Source organism: Elephas maximus, chromosome 7 (assembly GCF_024166365.1).
Source record: "Elephas maximus indicus isolate mEleMax1 chromosome 7, mEleMax1 primary haplotype, whole genome shotgun sequence".
Classification (NCBI taxonomy): domain Eukaryota; kingdom Metazoa; phylum Chordata; class Mammalia; order Proboscidea; family Elephantidae; genus Elephas; species Elephas maximus.
This window is the reverse complement of record NC_064825.1, coordinates 85,390,565-85,414,418: the sequence shown is the minus strand read 5'-3', so window position 1 is coordinate 85,414,418 and position 23,854 is coordinate 85,390,565. Positions and strand designations below refer to the sequence as shown.

Below are 23,854 nucleotides of genomic sequence, written 5' to 3'. Positions count from 1 at the left end.
ATCAGCACAAAGCTGGCTCCTATGAGGTGGAGGTTAAATATGTCCCAAATGTCCAACTTTTTCAAACTGCTGTACCACTCCATCATCTCTAATGTTAAATAGTTCTCTTCCCCTCACTACCCTCCCATCTTTGGGCTCAGTAATTTGCTGCAACGTCTCACAGAACTCACGAACTGTACTTACTGTTCAGTGTTTTATTTGGGAAGTAGCAGGGTACAACTCGTGATCGGGATCAACTTGGAAGTAACAGGAAAAACAACTCAGGATATAGTTCCTGGATCAGGACAGGTTCTTTTCACCCTCTGCTGCTAGGCCCTGCTGGGGACCTTTTTGGGCAAGTGTTAACCTCTTAGCTCCATGGGTCGGCAAGCCCCACAGCAGCCATCGCATGCCAGTCTCCTGATACCTACCGTCTACCACTACCATCTCTCGCTGTCTTCCACATTACAGCTCCTCTGTCTCCCTTTAAGCCTAGTGAGATGGCAAAACTGACCAATCCCCTCGTTAAGAGTTCCATACACCTTATTTACATGCTATCTCCACAAGGGGGCCATGTACCTTATTTACATTATTAGCAAGCTATCCAATCCCCTTTGGTTGGCTACAAGCACCTCATTTGCACAGTCCCACCAGTCACTTGGTTGGAGTTACAAAACCATGGAGATCCATCACAATGCAGTGGTCTGATACTAACCTCACTCCAAAAACCAAAATCAAACCCGTTGCTGTCAAGTTGATTCTGACTCAGTGACCCCACAGAGCACAGTAGAACTGCCCCAAGGGTTTCCAAGGCTATAAATATTTACAGACTAAATCTTTAAAGATTGCCACATCTTTCTCCCACAGAATGGCTGGTGGGTTCAAATCGAAGACCTTTCAATTAGCAGCTGAGCGCTTTAACCACTGTGCCCCCAGGGCTCCTTTATCTTCTCCAGTAAGGCCTGCAATTTTAGATTAATAGCATTCGAAAATAATTTAGCTACCTTGCATCATATTCATGTAAAATAAAAAAGGTCTAGATTTCATTATATTCTATATTTGTCAATAATATTAAAAAATAGTAAGTGAACTTGTGATGTAATTTTCTCAAAGACGCTACATTTATTACAGCCATGCTTTAAAGGAGATATACCGTTCTCTGTAAACACTGTGCATGCTCATTAAAAGTTTGATTTGTTGAATGGACATGATGAAGTCACTGACAAAATCATTCAAGAAATTTTACCGTGAGGATGTAATTATTACTCATTTTTGAAATACAGAAATGTCTATTTAGGAATCCTGAAATATAGTAGTTTGAATTCTGAAGCCATTTATTCCATCAAAAAGATATTTGCTTTAAATAAAAAATTAGTTTTAAATTTGTCCTCAAGAGCTGAAGCAGTGTACTAACTCGTACTTAAAAGCAACAAAAATGATGTTGCTCGTAATGCAATTAAGGTCTAATAACCCTAGAGAAGCCTTGGTGGCAGTGGTTAAGCAATCAGATGCTAACCAAAAGGTCAGTGGTTCAAACCCACCAGCCACTCTATAGGAGAAAGATGTAGCAGTCTGCTCCCGAAAGATCACAGCCTTGGAAACCCTACAGGGCAGTTCTGCTCTGTCCTATACAGTCACTATGAGTCGGAATTGATTCCATGGCAATGCGTACGAGTATGGGTAATGATCCTGGAGTCCTTGGGTGGTGCAGTTAAATGCTTAGCTACTAACCAAAAGGTGAGTGATTTGAATCCACTCAGAGGCACCTTGTAAGGAAGGCCTATCTACTTCAGAAAGATCACAGCCATAAGAAAACCCTACGGAGTGCATTTCTACTCTGAAACACATGAGGTTGCGATGAATCGGAACTGACTCCATGGCTACTGGTTTGGTTTTTTGGTGGGGAATGATTGTGGAAATTCAAATGAAATTGGACTCTGTTTGCATTTTCTAGAATAAAGTATTTAATTCAGAAAAAACAAAACAAGTAGTTAAGTAAATAAAATTATTCTTTTGCCAGTGCTTAGCTGAAATATATGGACTAAGGAATTGATAACCTAATTGTACTTCTGATAACCAGATCAGTGAACAATTACAGCTTAAAAACGACATTTAATTCCATGGTTTAAAATGGCATTTCATCAAAGTAAAACCAGTCATTTTAAAGAGACAGCATAAGTACAGGAATAAAAATAAATCTCTAACGGTCAATTCAACTGGCTGTTTAAGTTCAAATTGCTAAAAACTCATTTGGTTAAATTGAAATACTTTATTTAGGGAAAGAAAAACTAAACAAAAACCTAATTTAGGGGCAATGCCCAAGGTGACAGAAGTTTTTAGACAGAATGACAGGTAGCCATCTTAGCAAAAGGGCAGAGGGAAGATACCAGCTCCAACCCCATCCTTAAAACAACACACTCTGAAATAGCAATCCATTTCCAAAATATTTATTTATACTTTATGTCTTAAGCAGTGTTTCTCCACCTTTTTTTCATTATCACTTCCTTAAGGAGTGTTTTTAGGCCATTTTATCCTAATTGGCACCTCCTCCCATAGAATTCTAATACCATAGATATGTCTATCTGCTTATGTACTGTATATTTTCTGAGATTTAAACATTAAAAAAAAGATTTTTTTTGTCCCCTCCAAGAACAAATTTCACCAAGAATACATGCTTAAACAATGAAAGGTTTATAATATTAACACATTTACTTGAAAAGCAGGGAGAATAAAAAGAAATTATATGTACTAACACTTAAATACGTAGACTATTTCCAAAATAGTTTAACACTCAACTACTCAGTTGTATCAACATCACTTTTTCCTGAAGTCAGGCACTGTTGTCAGCTACAGTCAGTCCTAATTTTGCACAGTAGTGTGGAACCACAAAATGGCCATGTAAAGCTATCTCAATAATCAATATGGTAAATTATGATTGTTCCATGACCTTTATACATTTTTGTCAAAATATATTAAAAATTCTTACTGTTGGTCATAAACATATAACGAAATGAGAAAAAAAAAACCAGGAAAATAAATGCTTTTTCAGTACACTATAATTTCTAACGTTAGAAACACTGAGAATCAAGGTATATTTCACTGTAAAAAACTAATCAAGAGTACTATAAACATGCTTGTCTTCTTTTTGTCAAATAATTTATGATATTAAATGAGCATCTTTTGTACACTGTGGAAAATTTTTCATACTCCCTTTAACTTAGACCAACTGCGACATTTTATTCTTTGTGCTTTCAATGTGAAATATTTCCAACAGTTCCTTTAACGTGAAGTTTTCTGGCATCACTTCCTCTGGTGCAGAGTCATCCCTTTCATAGTAACTACTTCCCTAATTTATGTTGATAAATGTGTCTTCACTGAGTTCCTCTGGCTGCATATCTGGAGTCTGGCTCTGGATGTTCTAGAGTCTTTAGAATAGCAGCAGGGTCAACATTCCCAAGATCAGTTATTTCTTCTAGAGCTCTATTCATGTTTGATTCATATTTCCCTTTCAGTGTTACCACTTTTCATTTCTTTGCTGCACCACATTTGTTGGCCAATTTTCTCTTCTGATGATCCATTTTTGTAAACTGTCACTCTCACAGAGTAACAGATGTGCAGTGACCAATCATCGATAGATTTTAGAAGTGATGTGGTCACTGCTCATGATCTGCATCTGTTATTTACACAATGAATTGAGGACTGAAGAGCAGGGAAGTTTGCACTTTATGCAAATTACTCACAGTTAATATATTGTGGTAACTGAAATTTCAACACTGTTGTCAGAGAGACTGGTATTATTTAACTAAAGTGTGATAACTGAAATTTGTGCATACTGGAACTGTGCAAATCGAGGACCACCTATACCCTACACTCTACTTGTTTACAGCGACCCAGACAGTTGGGCTTAAAGCTGACTGCCCATCTAAATTTAAGTCAAATAACGTACCTGAAAGTAACCCAAAAGCAACAATTGTGCACTCTGAGATGCTTTTCAAATCTGTTATTGGCAATCAAGTTTAAAATGTTAGTATAATTTCAGAATTACAGTTTTACAATAAATAAAGGACCTTCAAAGGACCTCATAGCTTGATACCACAAATTACCCTGCATGCTTATTATGAATTATTTCTCCTCCTTCTATTTCAATTTGCTCATATAGCCACTTGCGGTCACAGCGGCATTCAGCTCCACATTTGGTAGAACCACAGGCAGGACAAGCATAGAAACATCCTAAGCAATCTTCATCAAGGCAGTCGCAGAGGTCCATCCCACTGAAAATCAGGAGACCCTGGCTATCATAGACCTTACTTTTTGCCGGTATCACCTGCCTGTAAAATAAAACACAATGAATTACATTGCACATATATATACATGTATTTTAATATTTAACTGGAAATATGCTAATAAAAATTTTTAAGGAGATAAAATATTTCAAATTAGAGGTGAGGACCTGCAGGGGCGATCCATAACTGACCAAGCTCAAGGCTAAAAAAAAAACGACACAAAAATCAGTGTGTGAGAAGATGAGGCATAACTCTAAAAAGCATTAAGACAAATCCAAAAAGCTTTGAAGTCCATTTAAAAGTCACCTTATCAAAGGAATGGAAAAGAACTTTGTCCAAAACCAAGTATAGTTCATAGTAGTACATTTTATTGGCTACCAACCTCTTTAGTGCTTTGTGAACATAGTTTTGTTTGTATTACATTATGCTGCAGGGTTGGTTTTTATACTGCAATTAATGTTTTTTGTTCTTTAATGGACGCTACTAAATCTATATCTAAAAATATTTAAATGACTCAGTGGAAAACCTTAACAGATGGAATTAATGACGTATGTAGAGATGCTGATTGCATTTAAAAATAATTCTGAATGACTATATTAACATTTGTCAATCTATATTTTAGAAATGCTCGAGTCATGTATTATAAAATTTTAGTTCTCTCATTCATTCTATTGACTGTACCATAGTACATTTCTACTTCAGACATTAAAAAATAAAAAGGAACCTTTCATTCTCATAAAACTTACTTTGTAGCTATCACTCAGAGATATACTAATTATATAATACATCATAACACTTTTCCAAAAAGAAACTTATTTTAATTCTAAGAAGTATGTTTTAATTCTCATGCCAAAGGCATTATTTTGTTCACTTCATTCCTACCTTCTTAGAGCTGAAAAGGATGTCTTAATTTTAAATGAATAAAAATCAAGGCTCCCAGAGGTTCTTAGTAATATCACACCATCCAATTTAAAATATTTACCCCCAAAATTCAATACGTAAGAGAAAAAAGGGGGAACAATAAAGTTGTGAAGCAGCAAGCTAACGTATATCTTAAGTAACGCATAGCCTACCTGTCTGAACCAGCGGGTGTATTTTTTGTAAACCTTCTTTTTTCTCTTTTACCGCTTTCTGGAGCAAATTCCGTTTGCTTTCCTGGGTTTGTAAATTGTAACGACCTCAAAGCTTTAGCAGTTTTTCCCTGAATAAAGGTAAAAAAATTAAAAACTCAAAACGTTGATTTAAAAAAAAAAAAAAAAACCCAAACCCACCGCCGTTGAGGTGATTCCGACTCAGTAGGCTATACATAGATTAATATTTCGCTTGTTATTCATCCAGATCAATTCTTAACCTGGAATCTTAACTTGAAAGAAGGACAAGAAGTTTTAGAACCCAAGTGCAACAAAATTGAAAAGGTCTGTGGACCGCATCCCCCCACCTGTCTATCAGTTTGTCCTACTGTATAGGCTGTTTTCAATCGGACAATCATATAGTCTAATATGCTAGGAATAACACTTGAAGAGGAATGGTGTTGCATTCATCGTCAAAAAGAACATTTCAAGATCTATCCTGCAGTACAACACTGTCAGTGATAGGATAATATCCATACACCTACAAGGAGGACCCATTAATATGACTACTATTCAAATTTATGCACCAACCACTAGGGCCAAAGATGAAGAAATAGAAGATTTTTTATCAGCTGCAGCAGTCTGAAATTGATTGAACAAGCAATCAAGATGCACTGGTAATTACGGGTGTTTGGAATGTGAACGTTGTAAGCAAAGGAGAATCAGTAGTTGGAAAATATGACCTTGGCGATAGGAACAACGCCGGAGATCGAATGATAGATTTCTGCAAGACCAATGACTTCTTCATTGCAAATACCTTCTTTCATCAACATAAATGGCAACTATACACATGGACCGCGCCAGATGGAACACACAGAAATCAAATTGACTACATCTGTGGAAAGAGACGATGGAAAAGCTCAATATCATCAAGTCAGAACATGGCCAGAGGCCAGCTGTGGAACAGACCATTAATTGCTCATATGCAAGTTCAAGCTGAAACTGAAGAAAATCAGAGCAAGTCCATGAGAACCAAAATATGACCTTGAGTATATCCCACCTGAATTTAAAGACCTTCTGAAAAACAGATTTGATGCACTGAATACTAGTGACCAAAGACCAGACAAGTTGTGGAATGACATTAAGGACATCATCCATGAAGAAAGCAAGAGGTCACTGAAAAGAGAGGAAAGAAAGAAAAGACCAAGATGGATGTCAGAGGAGACTCTGAAACTTGGTCTTGAACATCGGGCAGCTAAAGCAAGAGGAAGAAATGATGAAGGAAAAGAATTGAACAGAAGATTTCAAAGGGTGGCTTGAGAAGACAAAGTATAGTATTATAATGACATGTGCAAAGAGCTGGAGATGGAAAACCAAAAAGGAAGAACATGCTCGGCATTTCTCAAGCTGAAAGAACTGAAGAAAAAATTCAAGCCTCAAGTTCCAACAGTGAAGGATTCCATGGGGAAAATATTAAATGATGCAGGAAACATCAAAAGAAGATGGAAGGAATACACAGAGTCATTGTACCAAAAAGAATTAGTTGATGTTCAACCATTTCAAGAGGTAGCGTATGATCAGGAACCGATGGTATTGAAAGTTGTCGTCCAAGCTGCTCTGAAGGCATTGGCAAAAAACAAGGCTCCAGGGATTGATGGAATATCGATTGAGATGTTTCAACAAACAGATGCAGCGCTGGAAGTGCTCAATCGTCTATGCCAAGAAATACGGAAGGCAGCTTCCTGGCCAACTGACTGGGAAGAGATCCATATTTATGCCTATTCCCAAGAAAGGCGATCCAACCAAATGTGGAAATTATAGAACAGTATCATTAATCGCACACGCAAGCAAAATTTTTGCTGAAGGTCATTCAAAAATGGCTGCAGCAGTATATCGATAGGGAACTGCCAGAAATTCAGGCCGGTTTCAGAAGAGGACATGGAACCAGGAATATCATGGTTGATGTCAGATGGATCCTGGCTGAAAGCAGAGAACACCAGAAGGATGTTTACCTGTGTTTTATTGACTATGCAAATGCATTCCACTGTGTGGATCATAACAAGCTATGGCTAACATTGTGAAGAATGGGAATTCCAGAACACTTAATTGTGCTCGTAAGGAACCTCTACATAGATCAAGAGGCAGTTGTTTGGACAGAACAAGGGGCTACTGACTGGTTTAAAGTCAGGAAAGGTCTGCATCAGGGTTGTAATCTTTCAGCATACCTACTCAATCTGTATGCTGAGCAAATAATACGAAAAGCTGGACTGTATGAAGAACAGGGCATCAGGATTGGAGGAAGACTCATTAACAACCTGTGTTACGCAGATGACACAACCTTGCTTGCTGAAAGTGAAAAGGACTTGCAGCACTTACTAATGAAGATCAAAGACCACAGCCTTCAGTATGGATTGCACCTCAACAAAGAGAAAACAAAAATCCTCACAACTGGGCCAATGAACAACATCATGATAAACAGAGAAAAGATTTAAGTTGTCAAGGATTTCATTGTACTTGGATCCACGATCAACAGCCATGAAAGCAGCAGTCAAGAGATCAAAAGACGCATTGCACTGGGTAAATCTGCTGCAAAGGACCTCTTTAAAGTGTAGAGTCAAGAGATCAAAAGACGCATTGCACTGGGTAAATCTGCTGCAAAGGACCTCTTTAAAGTGTAGAAGAGCAAAGCGTCACCTTGAAGACTAAGGTGCGCCTGACCCAAGCCATGGTATCTTCAATCCAGTCATAAGCATGTGAGAGCTGGACAATGAATAAGAAAGACTGAAGAACTACTGACGCCTTTGAATTGTGGTACTGGCGAAGAATATCAAATATACCATGGACTGCCAAAAGAACAAACAAATCTGTCTTAGAAGAAGTACGACGAGAATGCTCCTTAGAACGAAGGATGGCGAGACTGTGTCTTGCACACTTTGGACATGTTGTCAGGAGGGATCAGTCCCCGGAGAAGGACGTTATGCTTGGCAAACTACAGGGTCAGCAGAAAAGAGGAAGACCCTCAATGAGGTGGATTGACACAGTGGCTGTAACAATGAGCTCAAGCATAACAGCGATCGTGGGGATGGCACAGGACTGGGCAGTGTTTCGTTCTGTTGTGCACAGGGTTGCTATGAGTCGGAACAGACTTGATGGCACCTAACAACAACAATGGACCGCATCAAAGTTTATGAGTTAATTTATGAATAACATTTTCATTTTCTGATTTTAGCCTTGGGCATATTAAAGCAGAGGACGGGCATGGTGACCACTGCAATGGCTGCTGCGAACATGGGAGCGAAGGCAGAAAACTGCTATATAACCCAATGGCACATGACTGAGGTTCCTAGTAATGATCCTGAGTCCTTAACATAAAGTTCTGTTCCTATATATTTATGCATCTTCAAGAGCAGAGAATTAATTTGGTTTCTAGTTCTGAAGCAGAAATATAAACTTTTAAAAACGCTCTAGTAAAACAAAATTTTCATGCTTAAGGGGTTAAATTTGTTATTAGTGGGGAAAAAGGTTTATGTGATAGACATTCTACAAAAGCCATGGACAGGTAAGGTGCAGAAGGCATTTAAAGCGACAGTAACAGCAAGTACCCAGTGTAAATTGCACATAACATTGGATCCTAGAGATGTGCCTCTGAATGGATGAAAAAAAGTAAAATACTACATTTTATTTAAAAATTTAATTAGGTTTATATTTATTAATTAAAAAGAGAAAGTTAAAAATATTTCAAAGCAAGAATTATAAAATGATTATTTTTAAGTAGACATTTTTAGAAGTGCTCATTTGACATACTTGTCCTCATTGTATATACCAAAGATAGCTTCATGAAATCTTAAATTGTTTGATACTGTTAAATCTGCATTGTTGTTGTTGTTATGTTCCCTTGAGCCAATTCTAATTCATAGCAACCCCACAGGACAGAGTAGAACTGCCCTACTGGATTTCCTAGGCTGTAATCCGGGTCTGGGTAATCTTCATGGAAGCATATCACCAGGTCTTTTCTCCCTTGGAGTGGCTGGTGGGTTCGAACCATTGACCCTTCGGTTAGTAGTTGAGCACTTAACGACCACTGTGCACCAGGGCTCTTTGTAAGCAAGTAAATGATAAGCTTTTCGGTGGAAGATTAAACAATTTCCATGGAAGACAAAAAGAAAAAAAAACCTGTTGCTGTCAAGTCGATTCTGATTCGTAGTGACCCTATAGGACAGAGCAGAGCTGCCCCATGGGGTTTCCAAGGAGCGGCTGGTGGATTCAAACTGCTGACCTTGTGGTTAAGAGCCGAGTTCTTAACCATGGTACCACCAGGGCTCCTTCCATGGAAGACAGCTATAAAATATTTATATTTTACAATGTAAAAATGTACCATATTTTTGACCACACACACACACGAAAGGCCTAAAATTAGCCTTCACCATACCAAATACAAATTCATAAGTAGAAGTGAAGGATTTAAAAAGCATTTAAAAAACCCACTCAAGAATGGGACAGTATGAAAGGATAAAGAAAGGCTGAAACCAGAAACAATTATTGCAAGTCATCTCTCCGATGCTCCTTTTTAAAGTAGTAATTTTCAAATCCTTTAAAAAAGGGGGAAACTCATCCTGCTATTATACAGACTCCCACTATATACAATGGCATGTCCCATTGAGTTACTTTGGTATCAGAAAAGAAACTAAGCTAGTTAAGTCCTGGCTTTGCCAGAATGTGCGGAGGTCCCTGGGTGGGGCAAATGGTTCGAGCCTGACTGCGAACCTGAAGGTCAGTGGTTTGAACCCATACAGCCATATCACGGAAGAAAAGCCCTGGCGATCTGCTTCCACTAAGATTACAGCCAAGAAGACCCCGGGGAGCAGTTCTAACCTACAACCCATGGAGCCGCCAGGTGTGGGGATCAGTCCTGTGGCAACTAACAACAACCACAATGTTTGTGCACTAGGGGCTGCTTAGGAGTCTCTGGCACATTGTGTTATTCCTTTCCCAAGCCTTCTTTTTTTTAACCACCGAGTACTAACCTTGACTATATGGAAATATTTACAAACACCATTTAAATTACTTTCACCTCCCCAACATTATATTCACTGTATGCTAATAAATATAATAATGTAAATATAATTTCCTTATAGTCAAACAAAATTCTATGTTGCAGAAGCCATCTGGAAGGAAAAAAATGACATGCGTACATACATCTGAATCAGGTTTTCTTTTCTGGCGCTCTTCAGCATCCACATCCACACTTCCATTGATTATCTGCGTACATTTTGGACAAAGCTTCCAACCAGGTACAAGCTGTCTTCCAAATTTTGCACTCAGGAAGGTGGCATCATCTAAGTCAATCACATGCAAATTTTTTTTGGCTAGTTTTTTGTGTATGTTAAATGGGTCACAACAGGACTTCTGCAAATCCTCAAATCTGTCGATGTAAATTTTTGCATGATGGAAACAGATTGTATTGTTCCCAGACAGTGTCATTCCAGTTCTAAGTTGAAGTAAAAGCATATCATTTGATGACAACTCTTGCAAAGTCTTGAAGCCTGTATGACGAGTATAGTATGTTTTATGGCACTCATTTGTAGTACGAAGCTGGACTCCCACTGAACAGGGATCCATCATTCTTGAGTGTAGCAAATTTCCCCTGTTTTTATTTTGCCTTGGGAGTTCTCTCTAGTAGTTCACCCTGGAGAAAATATGAAAGAGAGTCAGATTTGTGCTGCAAAACTCTTACCTGGGAACTGAAAAAGCATTTGATAAAATTCAACACCTATTCAAAAGAGAGAAACTTCTTAGCAAGCAGGGAATAAAAAGGTATTAACCAAAAGCTGACAGTAACATTATATTTAATCATAAAACATTATAAGTATTTCCTGTAAAGTCAGCACTATATAAGAATACCTGCTATCACGGCTTCTATTTAACATTGTATTAGTAGGTATTTTTTTTTTTTTTAGTAGGTATAGGAGTCCCCGGGTACTGCAAACAGGTAATGCACTTGCACATTAACCAAAACGTTAGAGGTTTGAGCCTGCCCAGAGGCACTTTAGACAAAAGGCCTGGAGATCTACTTCCAAAAAATCAGCCAGTGAAAATCCTATGGTGCACAGTTCTACTCTGATACACATAAGGTCACCATGAGTTGGAATTGACTTTGACGGTAACGGGTTTGTTTGTTTTTGGTTTATACACTGATTCATACTCAGTAGCACATCAGTACCCCTCACGTCAGTGAACTACCATGGTTAAACTATATTCACCTTGTTAAGCGTGTTTTATGCTCAGAGACGTCATACATAGGTTAGTGTCCTAATCTACCCTTAGGCAGTTTGCTTACGCTCTGCCAAAGAAAAGTCAGGCCAGCTCAAGGACGGCAGAATTTCAGGCAGTGGTCTAATTGGTCACTGTCTTCTTTACATTATACCCTCTGGTTGCTCCTCCTGTTATACTCCTCAAAGTCCTCATTTCTAGCTCCTTCTGTCCTCTTCCCCTTGCCTAATATTCTGCAGTAGAGCTCTTTAGATCTGTTTCATAGCAACTTTCTTTTGCTCTTTTTGGTCTGCGTTCTGCCAACGTAGCCAACACTTAATATTTATTTTCTTTTCTGTGACAGTCAAGCAGCTTCATGTTATTCCCTTCACCTGCAGTATGGTGCTATGCTCTTTCATTACCTACCTAGCTCTTTCCTTAATAACAGTCAGAAAAACATTCCTATTTACCGTCCAAGGACCAGCACTGGTATCAGCTGGGGACTTAATAAAAACGTAGAATCTCAAGGCTGGCCCCAGTCAGAATCTACATTTTAACAAGATCCCCAGGTTGACTCATAAGCACATTACAGTTTGAGATGCACTGCTTCAGTCAATTCAATTAAAAGGACATCGATCAAGCATTTACTGTATTCTATAAAGCATTTAAACAAATAAAAAAAAGGCATAAGAAACACACACACAGACATGTACCTGCCGTACATGAAATCTGACACTACTGAAGATGATAGGGGAAAAGGCGGTATAAGTCTGATAAAACTAGCATAGAGAAAAATATCTGGTTCAATGGAAACTGCATTGCTGGGAGCACATCCTTTTGGGTTATCACATTCTGACTATCTGGGGGCTCTATGTCTATGCCTCGATATTCTTCCCCCTTAGCAAGATACACCAGGAGATCCCGGTCTTCAAGTACTTTCAAAACTATACCTGATGAGGTCCGGTCTACAAATAGTAACACTTATTTAATTCCTGGAAGGGTCTCCTAAGGTCTTCCAGTATGGATGCTTGGATGAATTTCACTTATATAGTTATTTTTAATTTCAAATACCAAATAGGCTCTTTTAAAAAAAAAAAACAAAAAAACCTGCACTTCAGACTTTCTCCTCTCCTAATCTGAAATGCCAGTACTTTGGTTTCAGTGCCTAAATATAGCAAGCTTTGCGATTCTAAGATTAACATTTAGTATTTGTATATTTGTATCGTACCCAAGAAAGAATAAAATCATTGTCGAATGGATTTATTAGACCCCTTGTTCTGCTACCTTAGGTAGTAAAAACAAGTATCTGCTCCTCATGTAATGTGAACACTACCAGCTCAGAAAATTATTCAACTTCACATTTTTAGTTTCAGATGTGCTTTTAAGCATTACCTTTTGCTAGCCATTACCAACCTATAAGGTAGGTAGGCTACACGGATTGAGGAAGCTAAGAGAACACATACAAGGCAACAATGCTAGCAAATCCTCCTAATGAAATAAAAGAATTTCATCCACTCCTACCTATCACCCAAATTAGTAGCCTCGGTTATGCTATACAACACTCATGCCTTCTGCAATGTTAACTTTTTGTGTGCCTATCTTCAAATACAAACTACCCACACTAAATGTGAATGGCCACTACTGAAGGATTAAAGAGCCAAGGTAATACAGTCTCTATTCTCAAGAAGACCCAAACAAACAAAAAACCCCAAATCCATTGTGGTCAAGTCGATCCTGGCTCATAGCAATGCTACAGGGGAGACTAGAACTGTCCTATAGGGTTTCCAAGGAGTGGCTGGTGGATTCGAACTGCTAACCTTTTAGTTAGCCCCTGAGTTCTTAACCACTGCGCCACCAGGGCTCCCAAGAAGACCCAGGCAGTTAAAAAAGGTAAGGGAATTTAAAACAAAAATACAGTCCATAATTCCATTTACAAGAGTTGGTTAAAGTGCCAGATACAGTACTAAATACACACATCATCTCATTAATCATTACAACAACCTTGAGGTAAGTACAATTATCTCCATTTATAGATGAAGAAACTGAAGCTCAGAGTTTCAGTTACTGGGCCTAGCACAATGACATAGAACAGACACTCAGGTATATGCTGAACTGAAAACCAAATCAAACCAAGAAAAAAAAAACAACATCTAATTTTATTTTATATGCTCAGTCCCAAAATAAGCAAAAAGCACTACTTTCAGGTCATTTTGGGAAAAATGTAGCAAAGTGTCCGGGCTTCCAAACCCCATTTTCAATTTGTCCCTGTTTCTCTGCTCCTTAAAGACCAAATAGAGCAGAAGTGGGATTTCAACAACTGAGAGGTGGTTTTCAGACTAAGAGGAATTAGCATAGCTCCTCCTTCTACCTTACTCTGGATGTGGCCAAAACTGCAAACAATATTCTTAACATGGCTGATGTTTAATAAGTAATTGTTAAACGGAAGTGCAACCAATCTGTTGAAAAACTGTCACCTTTTCCTAGCATGGCATAACTTGTTCCAATCGTCACATACTCCTGGTCAAAGAGTACTAACAAAGTTCTTTTAGACTTTATGCCTTTATATTATCCGTTTGGAAACCCTGGTAACATAGTGGTTAAGTGCTATGGCTGCTAATCAAAGGGTCGGCAGTTCGAACCTGCCAGGCGCCCCTTGGAAACTCTATGGGGCAGTTCTACTCTCCTATAGGGTCGCTATGAGTGGGAATCGACTAGACGGCACTGGGTTTGTTTTGTTTTTTTTTTATTATCTGCTTGGAATGTCTTTGTCCCTTTCTGTGACAGGCAATGTCAACTTATCCTTCAAGAATGAACACCAATGTCTTCACCTATCTGGTGAAGTTTTATCCAAATACTTTTGTTATACCTTCTTCTTCCTCTCTGCACGACACTTTCAGTGTTTTGAAACTTCTCTATTACTTCTAGCTGTTGGAAGGAAAGAGTTATATGGTATTATTTTCTGTATCACCCAATGCAAAAGAATATTTCCAGGGCCTTCCCTTTACAGCACCATGAAATTCCTTTTACATAGCACTCACCACATGCTTTTTTGTTATTAGCCTCCTCCAATGTATATTAAGCTCTGTGAGACAGGAATCACCTGTGTTCTGTTCCCAGCTGTAGCTCTCTAGGCAAATACCAGCACTTAGTAGACACTTAACACACGTTTTCTGAATACATGTATGTTCAGAAACTGCCAGAATCTCACCCCAAGGAGGCCGAGTCTTCCAAAATCAATGGGACTAGGTCCCCTGGATCCTACATTATTGCCACTACAACCTTTCAGTGGTCGCATGCATAATGCCCCCAGTTCACAGTGTCAATCAAAATGATTCAAACCACCAAGTACGTCCAATGAACACCTACTGTGTTCATGGTACCGGGAAGGGAAAATAAACACTACTCGGCTAGGGCTGAGAGGGTTCTGACTGAAAAAAAAAAAAAAAAACGAAAACAGGAGAGATACAAGATGCACACGGGGTTCAAGGCCATATTAGCTGTCACCAAGCTGTGCTGAGCTTTAAGGGCTCCGGGCCTCCAGAAGAGAGGGGACAACCCGCAGAGGATCCAGAGGCGGCAGGACCTTGACACGAGGCGCCTTCAACGCACTGTGAGGAGGCTGGGGGTGGGACGCAGCGTGGGGAGTTTACAGGGAGCCCCCGTGATCAGTTAAAACTCTTCCTCCCCCACCACTCCGGGCCTCCTCCCCCACCACTCCTCAGGGTCATCTGTGACACCGCACGGGTTACCTCCCGACCCAGAGACCCGTCTCCACGCCCGCCCTCCTTCCCCCAACCGTCCCCAGGCCCCTTACACCTCAGCGTAAGCTCTCCGTCGGCCCGGCTCAGGCAGGACCTGCGACCTCATAAACCAGACTTCCGGGCCGGCTTTTCAGGAAATTCCCGCGCTACCACTGAGAGGACGGCGAGGCAAGGCTAGAGAGGCTCAGCACTACCATAAAGAGAGAAGCCGGAGCAGCCTAGAGCGGAACCGCGTCTGGCGGCTCCCAGGGGCAAAAAAGGCAGAGAGGCGTGACCCGGCAAATGATTCAAGGCTAGGCAATAGTTGCTTCAGACGTTGCCGTGTTTTTACTGTATCGTTTCAGAGTTTTGGGATTTTAGGAGGTCCCTAGGGGCCATCTCTTGCAAGATACAGGTCCGGCTAATTTGGATTGTATTTGCAAATCTCTACGGCATCTTCTGCACCCAAATACCCCTAACGCCTGAAGGAGAGTGAATACGTTGAAAATCGTACCTCAAGAAGGGACCCTATGTTCACGGTCTTACGTTCTATTTTATTTCTTTCAGCCAAGGGGGAATATATTCCAAAATGCATCTCTTTTATTTTAAACTACAAAGGTAGTTATGTTTATTGCTTCGAATAAAATGCAGGCTCCGGGAAGATGTTTGTACATTATCAGAGGGAAGAAACATTATCTTCTATTCTCCTATTGTCAGCCACAGTGTAAGCACGTATTAATTTTTAAAGTGGATTTTCTTCATTTAGATTCATTGACAGCTGTTGTCTTTGTTAGGTGCCGTGGAGTTGGTTCTGACTAATAGCAACTGTCTGTACAGATGAAAGAAACACTGCCCAGTCCCGCGCCATCCTCACAATCTTTGCTGTGTTTGAGTCCACTGTTGCAGCTACTGTGTCCATCCATCTCTGCAGGGTCTTCCTCTTTTTTGCTGACCTTCTAGTTTAGCAAGCATAATGGTCCCTCTCAATAACATGTCCAAAGTAACTGAGACAAAGTCTCAACATCCTCGCTTCTAAAGAGCGTTCTGGATGTACGTTTTCCAAGGCAAATGTGTTTGTTCTTCTGGCAATCCATGATATATTCAATATTCTTCGCCAACGCTACAATTCAAGGACAACAACTCTTCTTTGGTCTTCTTTATTCATTGTCCAGCTTTTGCATGCATATGAGGCAATCGAAAATACAATGGCTTGGGTCAGGCACACCCTAGTCCTCAAGGTGACATCTTTGCTTTTGAATACTTTAAAGAGATTTTTTGCAGTAGAGTTGCCCAATGCAATATTTTGTTTGATTTCTTGACTGCTGCTTCCATGGGTATTGATTGTGAATCCAAGTAAAATGAAATCCTTGACAACTTCAATATTTTCTTCATTTATCATGCCGTTGCTTATTGGTGCAGTTGTGAGGATATTGTTTCGTTTATGTTGATGTGTAATCCATATTGAAGGTGGAATGTAGTCTTTGATCTTTATCAGTAAATGCTTCAAGTCCCCTTCACTTTCAGCAAGCAAGGTTGTGTCATCTGCATAACGCAGGTTGTTAATGAATCTTCCTCCAATCCTGATGCCTGTTCTTTTTCATATAGTCCAGCTTCTCAGATTATTTCCTCACCGTACAGATTGAATAAATATGGTGAAAGGATTCAACCCGGACACACACCTTTTCTGATTTTAAAACACATAGTATCCCCTTGTTCTGTTTGAACAACTGCCTCTTGGTCTATGTAAAACACATAGTATCCCCTTGTTCTGTTTGAACAACTGCCTCTTGGTACCAGCAGATGAAAAATGTGAGATAGGGAAATAAAACAACACCCAAGCTTTCTAGTTGTTACTAGTAGTATCCCTACAGTAAGGTGTTCTCTGGACTGAGCCTACTGTCTTCCATACCACCTCCATGCTACTTCCCAACCACATAGGGTTTTGCTGTTCACTGTGATACACCAGTCTTAGAACTGGGGAATGAAAGAAAGGCAAAAGCGTAATGGATACTCCCTGCAGCTGTGTCTTCAGGAGATTCCATTAAATAGTTCTTGCTTACTCATTTTCTATATTTAAAGCATCCTAGGAATTTTGCATTATCTTGCAGGCTACTAGCCTACTTACTATCTATGGTTAACATTTATGACTTTTGTCCATTCCTAAGGAAACTGCAAGTAATTCACTATGGCTGGAGAGGAGAAGCTGGAAAGGCAAATAAAGGCCAGATAATTCTCTTCTGATGATATATTAAGGGGTCCCTACATAAAAAAAAAAAAAAAAAAAATTTATTTATTTTTTAGATGAGTCGGAGTGGACTTGAAGGCAATGGGGATTTTTTCTTTCTTTTTTTGGTAGGTGGTGCAAAGAAGCCCTAGTGGTGCAGTGGTTAAAACACTGGGCTGCTAATCAAAGGGTCATCAGTTCAAACCCACCAGCCACTCTATGGGAGAAAGATGTAGCAATCTGCTTTTGTAAAGATTTACAGTCTTGGAAACCCTATGGGGCTGTTCTACCTTGTGCTATAGAGTCTCTATGAGTTGGAATAGACTTGATGGCAGGGGGTTTGGATTTTGGGTTTAGGTGGTAAATAGTTAAGCATTCAACTACTAGCTGAAAGGTTTGGTGGTCCACGCCCACTCAGAAGTGCCTTGAAAGATAGGCCTGGTGATCTGCTTCCAAAAGGTCACAGCCTCGAAAACCCTATGGAGCAGTTCTACTTTTCATACACGGAGTCACCATGAGTCAAAATCTACTCAATGACAAGTAGCCATAACAATGCTGTATTAGAGTTATTGGATTTTGTCCTGAAGAAAACTGTAAGGACTGTGGAGAATGAGTGAAAGGTACAGGCCTTGGCAGAAGGGCCAGGTGAGATCTGTTGCCTTAATGTGGGTGTGTAATGAGAGGGTCTCAATCAAATAAGGCAATCAAATAATCCCCTCACCCCAAGCGGACAATGTCTGAAAATGTTTTTGTTTGTCATAACTAGGCACCTAGTGGGTAGAGGACAGGAAAACTACTAAACATCATATTATGAACAGGACAGCCCCCACAACAAACAATTATCTGGTTCAAAATTTCAATAGTGCTGAAATTGAGAAACCCTGAAGAAAATTAAGAAAGCATAGTAGGATAGAAATGAAGCAAATAGAATTAGTTGGATTTTGAAAAAGATTTGATGTAAATGTGAGAAAGAAGAAGAGAATGACTTCCAGGGTTCTGGCTTGAATAATTGGAAGAATAAAAGGAGGAATGTGCTAGGAAGAATAGAAACAAGGAATTAAATGTTAGATATGTGAAGTTTGAGACATTGAAGTGAAGACGCACAGTAGGCAGTTGGAAGGAAAGATCAGGAGGTGAGAAGAATCTAAGCTAGAAAAAAGAACTTTGGGAAATGCTAGTACGTGAGTGATAGTGCTATCCTTTGTGCGAAGATGAGTTACCCAGGGAACATATAGGGTAGAATGGGAGGAGGCCTGAGAATAAATCCAAATTTCTGGGCCCTCATTCCAACTTACTGAATCAGAATCGGTATCAATTAACCAGTTTACCAGACCAGAATCTCTTCATATAAGGTTCAAGAATCTGCATTTTTGGCAAACAACCCAGGTGATTTTGCGGCATACTATGAGAACAATTGATTTACATCTCAGACAGAAAAGAAGTCATGTGGTTAGTGACTAGAGTATTGGACAGCATAGCTGTAGAAAATCAAGTAAGAAAAGAACTTTTGTTCATTACCCACTGCCATAGGTGGCGTGGCATGAGTGACGTGGTGAGGGAAAAGGCAGAATGTACCCAATTAAAAAGTGAGAAGTCAGAGATGACAATAGCTACCATAGAAAAAATTTCCAAGAGGCTTTACCATGTTAAGTATGAAGGGCCTTTTTCGTAAACTGTTGAGCGTGAATTTTAAGATCAGACAACACAATTCAGTTTTTATTGGTTTTAACAATTACATTTGGACTTCAGCTTCTGCAGAATTGCCCTCCTGCTGGGAACAACTAGGAAATTAGGTATAATATATGAAGTTATGATTTTCAGGGATCATAGTCCTGTATTACCTGTTGTCCAATGTCTGAAAACAGTTATTTCATATATTAGACCTAATTTCCTAGTTGTTCCTAGCAGGAGGGCAATTCTACAGAAGCTGAAGTCCAAATGTAATTGTTAAAACCAATAAAAACTGAATTGTGTTGTCTGATCTTAAAATTCATGCCCCAGCTCCCTGCCTGAGCATGTAGCAGAGAAGGGGAACCCAAATAGAGATTTCAATAACTGGAGGACACAGAGATGAGAATTTAGAGGCTAATGGGCAGAATATCAGAGAAGGGAAAGTAGCAGAGGGAGTCTTGGAGATCTGTAAAGTCCCTTCTTGTACCTTTGAGTGAGTACTGATCTGTGCAGTGGAAGGGTGAAACTCCATGAGGTTGGGAAAAGAACCATCAAAAAGTAGTAGGCTAAACAGTTTCTGGTGCTTACATAAGGCTGGAATAGTTCATGCTCTCAAAGCCAGGGTAGAGAGGCTTTGTAATAAGCAATTATTAGTCTCTACCAATCAACATAAAAACAGCTTGGACATGGCCAGGCGTCTCTCTCTTCTTGTTGTCTCAGGCCTTTCTATGTGATCTCTCTGCTTAGGTTATATTGGTCCTCCTCACAACATGGCAGCCTCAGGGTGGTTGGATTTCTTTACATGATGGCTCAGGGGTCCCAGTGCTTGGGTTCCAGCAATCAAGGTGAAAGGTGCTTTACCTTTTACGACTTAACCCCTAAAGTCATTTAGTGTTACTTCTACTCCATTCTATTGGTTATGAGCAAGTCACTAAGATTGGCCCGGATTCAAGGGGAGAGATCCATTTTTGGACATGTTTAAAAATGCTACAATGCTTAACCACTATGCCACCAAGGCTTCTACATGAAGTTAGAGACTATGAATATGTAGAAACATCAATCTATGATATGTGAAAAATTAAAATTCTCTCCTAGTATTTGGCTGTCTTTGTGTGGAACCAGAGCTCTGGTGGCATAGTGGTTAAGAGCTTGACTGCTAACCAAAAGGTCGGCAGTTTGAATCCACCAGCTGGTACTTGGAAACTCTATGGGACAGTTCTTCTCTGTCCTGTAGGGTTGCTATGAGTTGGAATTGACTCAATGGCAATGGGCTTGGTTTTGGTTTTGTGGGAGGCCAGTGAAAGCAGAAAACTGGATTAATCCAAGGCAGAGGATTTGTTAGTCAGATGCATCAGAAGAACAAGAAAAAGGAGTTCAGATTTTGTCAAGGAGGTCACTGGATGATAAGAATCCCGAGAGGACACCATGTTGGCTTAATTTACTGCAGTATTTCCGGAGCCTAGGACTATTTGTTGAGTGAGTGGATGGTTGAAGTAATAAATTTATGAAAACAACAAACAAGTAAAACAGGAAAACCTGATCGCCAGTGAGAATGCGAGGAGAACTGAGGCTCTCAAAATCAAAAGGAGATGAAGGTAGTGATGGAGTTGGAAGAAAAAGCATTTGTGATCAGAGCACAGAACAGGAGTTTAAGGTAACAGCTGGTGGAGCATTTCACTGTGAAGACAAGGCCCAGCTTCTCATCAAAGACACTTCGTGGTGTGCAAAGGACAGAGAATTAGGAAGAACATGAAACATTAGCAGGCAACAGATCCCAAACTTGGGATGGGATGCATGGCACTCTGAAAGGGCATGTGGGGAAAGAAGGGGACGGATTCTTAGTAAGTTTTTTCTTTTTATAAAATTTCGTATTGAATACTATCATGTTACAGAGAAGTGTACAACTTCAAATTCTATAGCTTAATCAGTTTTTACATTTCTAATATTACGACCCAGATAAAGAAATTACCAAAATCCCGGAAACCTCCTTTATACTCCCTCCTAGTTGTTAGTACCTGTCACCAAGGGTAACTACCATTCTCTTTTCTCTTATTACAGATTAATTTTCCCTGTTTTTGACTTTGAACTTTGGAATTATGTAGTATATATTCTTTTGTGTCTAGCTTCTTGTGCTTAACATTATGTCTGTGAAATCCATCCACGTTGCATGTAGCCACGGTTTTTGTCACTGATGAATTGAATTTTTGTATATGAAGGCAACATGATTTTGTTTATCCACTCCCCTGTTGGTGGACATTGGGTTGATTCCATTGGGGTATTTACAAACAATGCTGCTATGAATATTCTGTCTTTTGGCATGCATACCTTCACACTTTTTTTGGGGGGGTATGTAGCAGCAGAGAGTGAAATTGTTGGATCATAGACTATATATATGTTCAGATTGAGTAGATACTGCCTGAGAGTTTTCCAAAATGGATGCATGAATTTGCACTTTTTGCAGCACCAATTTACGTTATTCAACATGCTCACTAACACTTTTGCTGATTTTCATTTTAGTCTTTCTGGGTGGGTAAATACTTGTTTTCTAAAGCTAAGTTGCTTCAGTGCAACTTGTGGTACAAAACAAAGCAAAACTCTAAGTGGGCTCTGGCATCAGACTGCCTAAGTTCAAATCTAGGCTCTGCCACTTGTTAATGGGATAACTTCTAAAGTCACTTAAATTCTCTAAGCTTCAAATCCTCGACTATAAAATATGGGTAATAGTATCTACCTTACAGGGTCATTGTGGGAAATAAATTTTATACAAACACACACATAGACACACACATAGTGCCTGACACATACAGTAAGCTTTCAATAACTGGTAGCTATGATTATTTTCGGTACTATTTATGAACCACCAATTATGTTTGGAGACATTGGAGTGCCCAACTTACATGTGTTCTCTTATTTATGGTATGCTGTATTTGAATCTTGAGCGATGAATATTAAACTGAGGAGTGTAGCTGATATTTGAACCTGAATCTCTTGCTTTCCCCCTAGCCACTTTATACCCTCCGTCTTCCTTGGAACAATATTTAAGAGTCAAGTCATTTAAAGACATGTGACATAGGGAATCTAACTCATGTCTGGGCAGTCAGACATACTGAAACTGCACTTTTAGTTTCTTCTGTGTTTTCTCATTTGAAGCAAAGATTTCAGACTGTTGTGGGGGTGGCGTGGGAAGGAGATACAGATCTGTCCACAGCTGCTACTCAAAATCCTAGCCATGTAACCAGGAGAGAATTTGGCTCAGTTTAAAATCCCAGGACTCATCATTGCCATCATAATCATTATTGTATCAATTAAGATTCATTTGGATGTCCACAGTGTCTTTGGCACGGCATCAAGGAAGGAAGCCGATGATTACAGGAACGGTTTCAACCATTTTGCTTATGTATGAGATTGACACAAATGGCGTAAAGAAAAAGAAATAAATCATTAAAATTTTGTAATTCAACAGCACTTAGCATTATAAAATATTAGAACTAGAAAAGGAGCCAACAACTCTGTTGCATAGCTTCTTCATTTAGAGCTTGATGAAACTCAGTTTCAGAAAGAGTGATGTTATAAAACCAATATGTGAGCGACAGTTGGTACAGGTTACACAACCAGTGGGTAATCAGGAAAGCCAAAATTCAGACGCAGATCTTCCACCCCAAAATGCAGTATGTCGTATAAATAAAAATCACATTTTTAGAAAATTAGAAGAAAATATAGTATTTTTCTTTTGAATGTGCTCTAGGAAAATTAGAAGTCAAGCCATTAGATAGTACTGGTTTTGCCTTTTTAGCCATTATTAGTGGTGGGAAGAAAAGGTACAGACTGATTTGGTGGAGATGCTGTGGCTTTGGGGACTTATTTAGGTTCACACATCCAAATATTTTTGAGATTCCGTGAAAGAAAGAACCCTTCTTTGGGCTTTTGGGCAGACCTTTGAAAAGTGATACTGCCTACAAACCAGCAGAGGGAGAACAGAAACCTGTTTTGCCAATTTCAACCAAGTTTCTTCTCACTCTGTTTTACTTTTAGCTTATCTTTACCACATATTAGATACATTTCTTGACGGTGGTGGGAAAAATACAATCTTTCCCTGCGGTTTGGGGAGGGCAGAGGATGCTTCTATCACTGAACTGGAGTTTTATGTAATCTATTGGTGGTTTTTTTTTATCGGTCAATAGGCTATCAGATGAGGAGGGGTTGGAAAATTCTTAAGCTGTTTATATGGTGCTCACATGCTTTTCTCCATAATAAAGGGTCAATTGAATGATTTTAAATGTTATATACATCAAGATCAATTATATAGATACTTTTCTCACCTCTAATAATGATTTCTAAGAGAAAGTGGCAATTAATATGGCTCGGAATTATCCTGTTAGTCACCATGACTTTGCTATGTAATAGGATAAGTTTGCTACCTCTAAAGAAAGTTTGAAATAATGAACTTTTATGACTAGAGTTTTAGAAATAAAACTCAAATGTCAGTTAGTTGAAGTCATCACCTACTAATTTTTCCAAAATATCTTCAGTAAATTCACACATTCATTTATTGGTTTGTTTGTGTCTCCAGAGGTTCAGAATCCAAAATCAAATATGATGCACACTTGTCCTCAAAGACTTCACAAGAGACTGATAGAA

At 39.3% G+C, this 23,854-nt stretch overlaps 1 protein-coding gene across 6 annotated transcripts; it reads right to left on the bottom strand.

The window, feature by feature from the left end:
• Positions 1-3,395: 3,395 nt before the first annotated feature.
• ARL14EP (ADP ribosylation factor like GTPase 14 effector protein) lies at positions 3,396-15,486 on the bottom strand. 6 transcript variants are annotated; one of them, XM_049890787.1, is made up of 6 exons: positions 15,398-15,418; positions 14,620-15,200; positions 14,448-14,506; positions 10,529-11,018; positions 5,336-5,463; positions 3,396-4,307 (listed from the first exon to the last, which is right to left on the bottom strand). In XM_049890787.1, exons 4-6 carry the CDS (start codon positions 10,952-10,954, stop codon positions 4,079-4,081), a joined length of 783 nt encoding a protein of 260 aa, XP_049746744.1. In that variant the 5' UTR covers positions 10,955-11,018; positions 14,448-14,506; positions 14,620-15,200; positions 15,398-15,418; the 3' UTR covers positions 3,396-4,078. The 6 variants fall into 6 exon arrangements, with proteins under 6 accessions (XP_049746744.1, XP_049746745.1, XP_049746746.1 ...); XM_049890788.1 differs by having other exon boundaries at positions 14,620-14,698; positions 15,396-15,413; XM_049890789.1 differs by lacking the exon at positions 14,620-15,200 and having other exon boundaries at positions 15,396-15,485.
• Positions 15,487-23,854: the final 8,368 nt, after the last annotated feature.

Excerpts from the sequence above, each read along its gene's own strand:
- ARL14EP (XM_049890790.1), bottom strand. The coding sequence starts at position 10,954 with ATGATGGATCCCTGTTCAGTGGGAGTCCAGCTTCGTACTACAAATGAG. Across the intron at positions 5,464-10,528 it reads AAAGAAAACCTGATTCAGAT|GGAAAAACTGCTAAAGCTTT; the intron begins GTATGTACGCAT and ends ACCTTTATTCAG. Across the intron at positions 4,308-5,335 it reads ACACCCGCTGGTTCAGACAG|GCAGGTGATACCGGCAAAAA; the intron begins GTAGGCTATGCG and ends TTTATTTTACAG.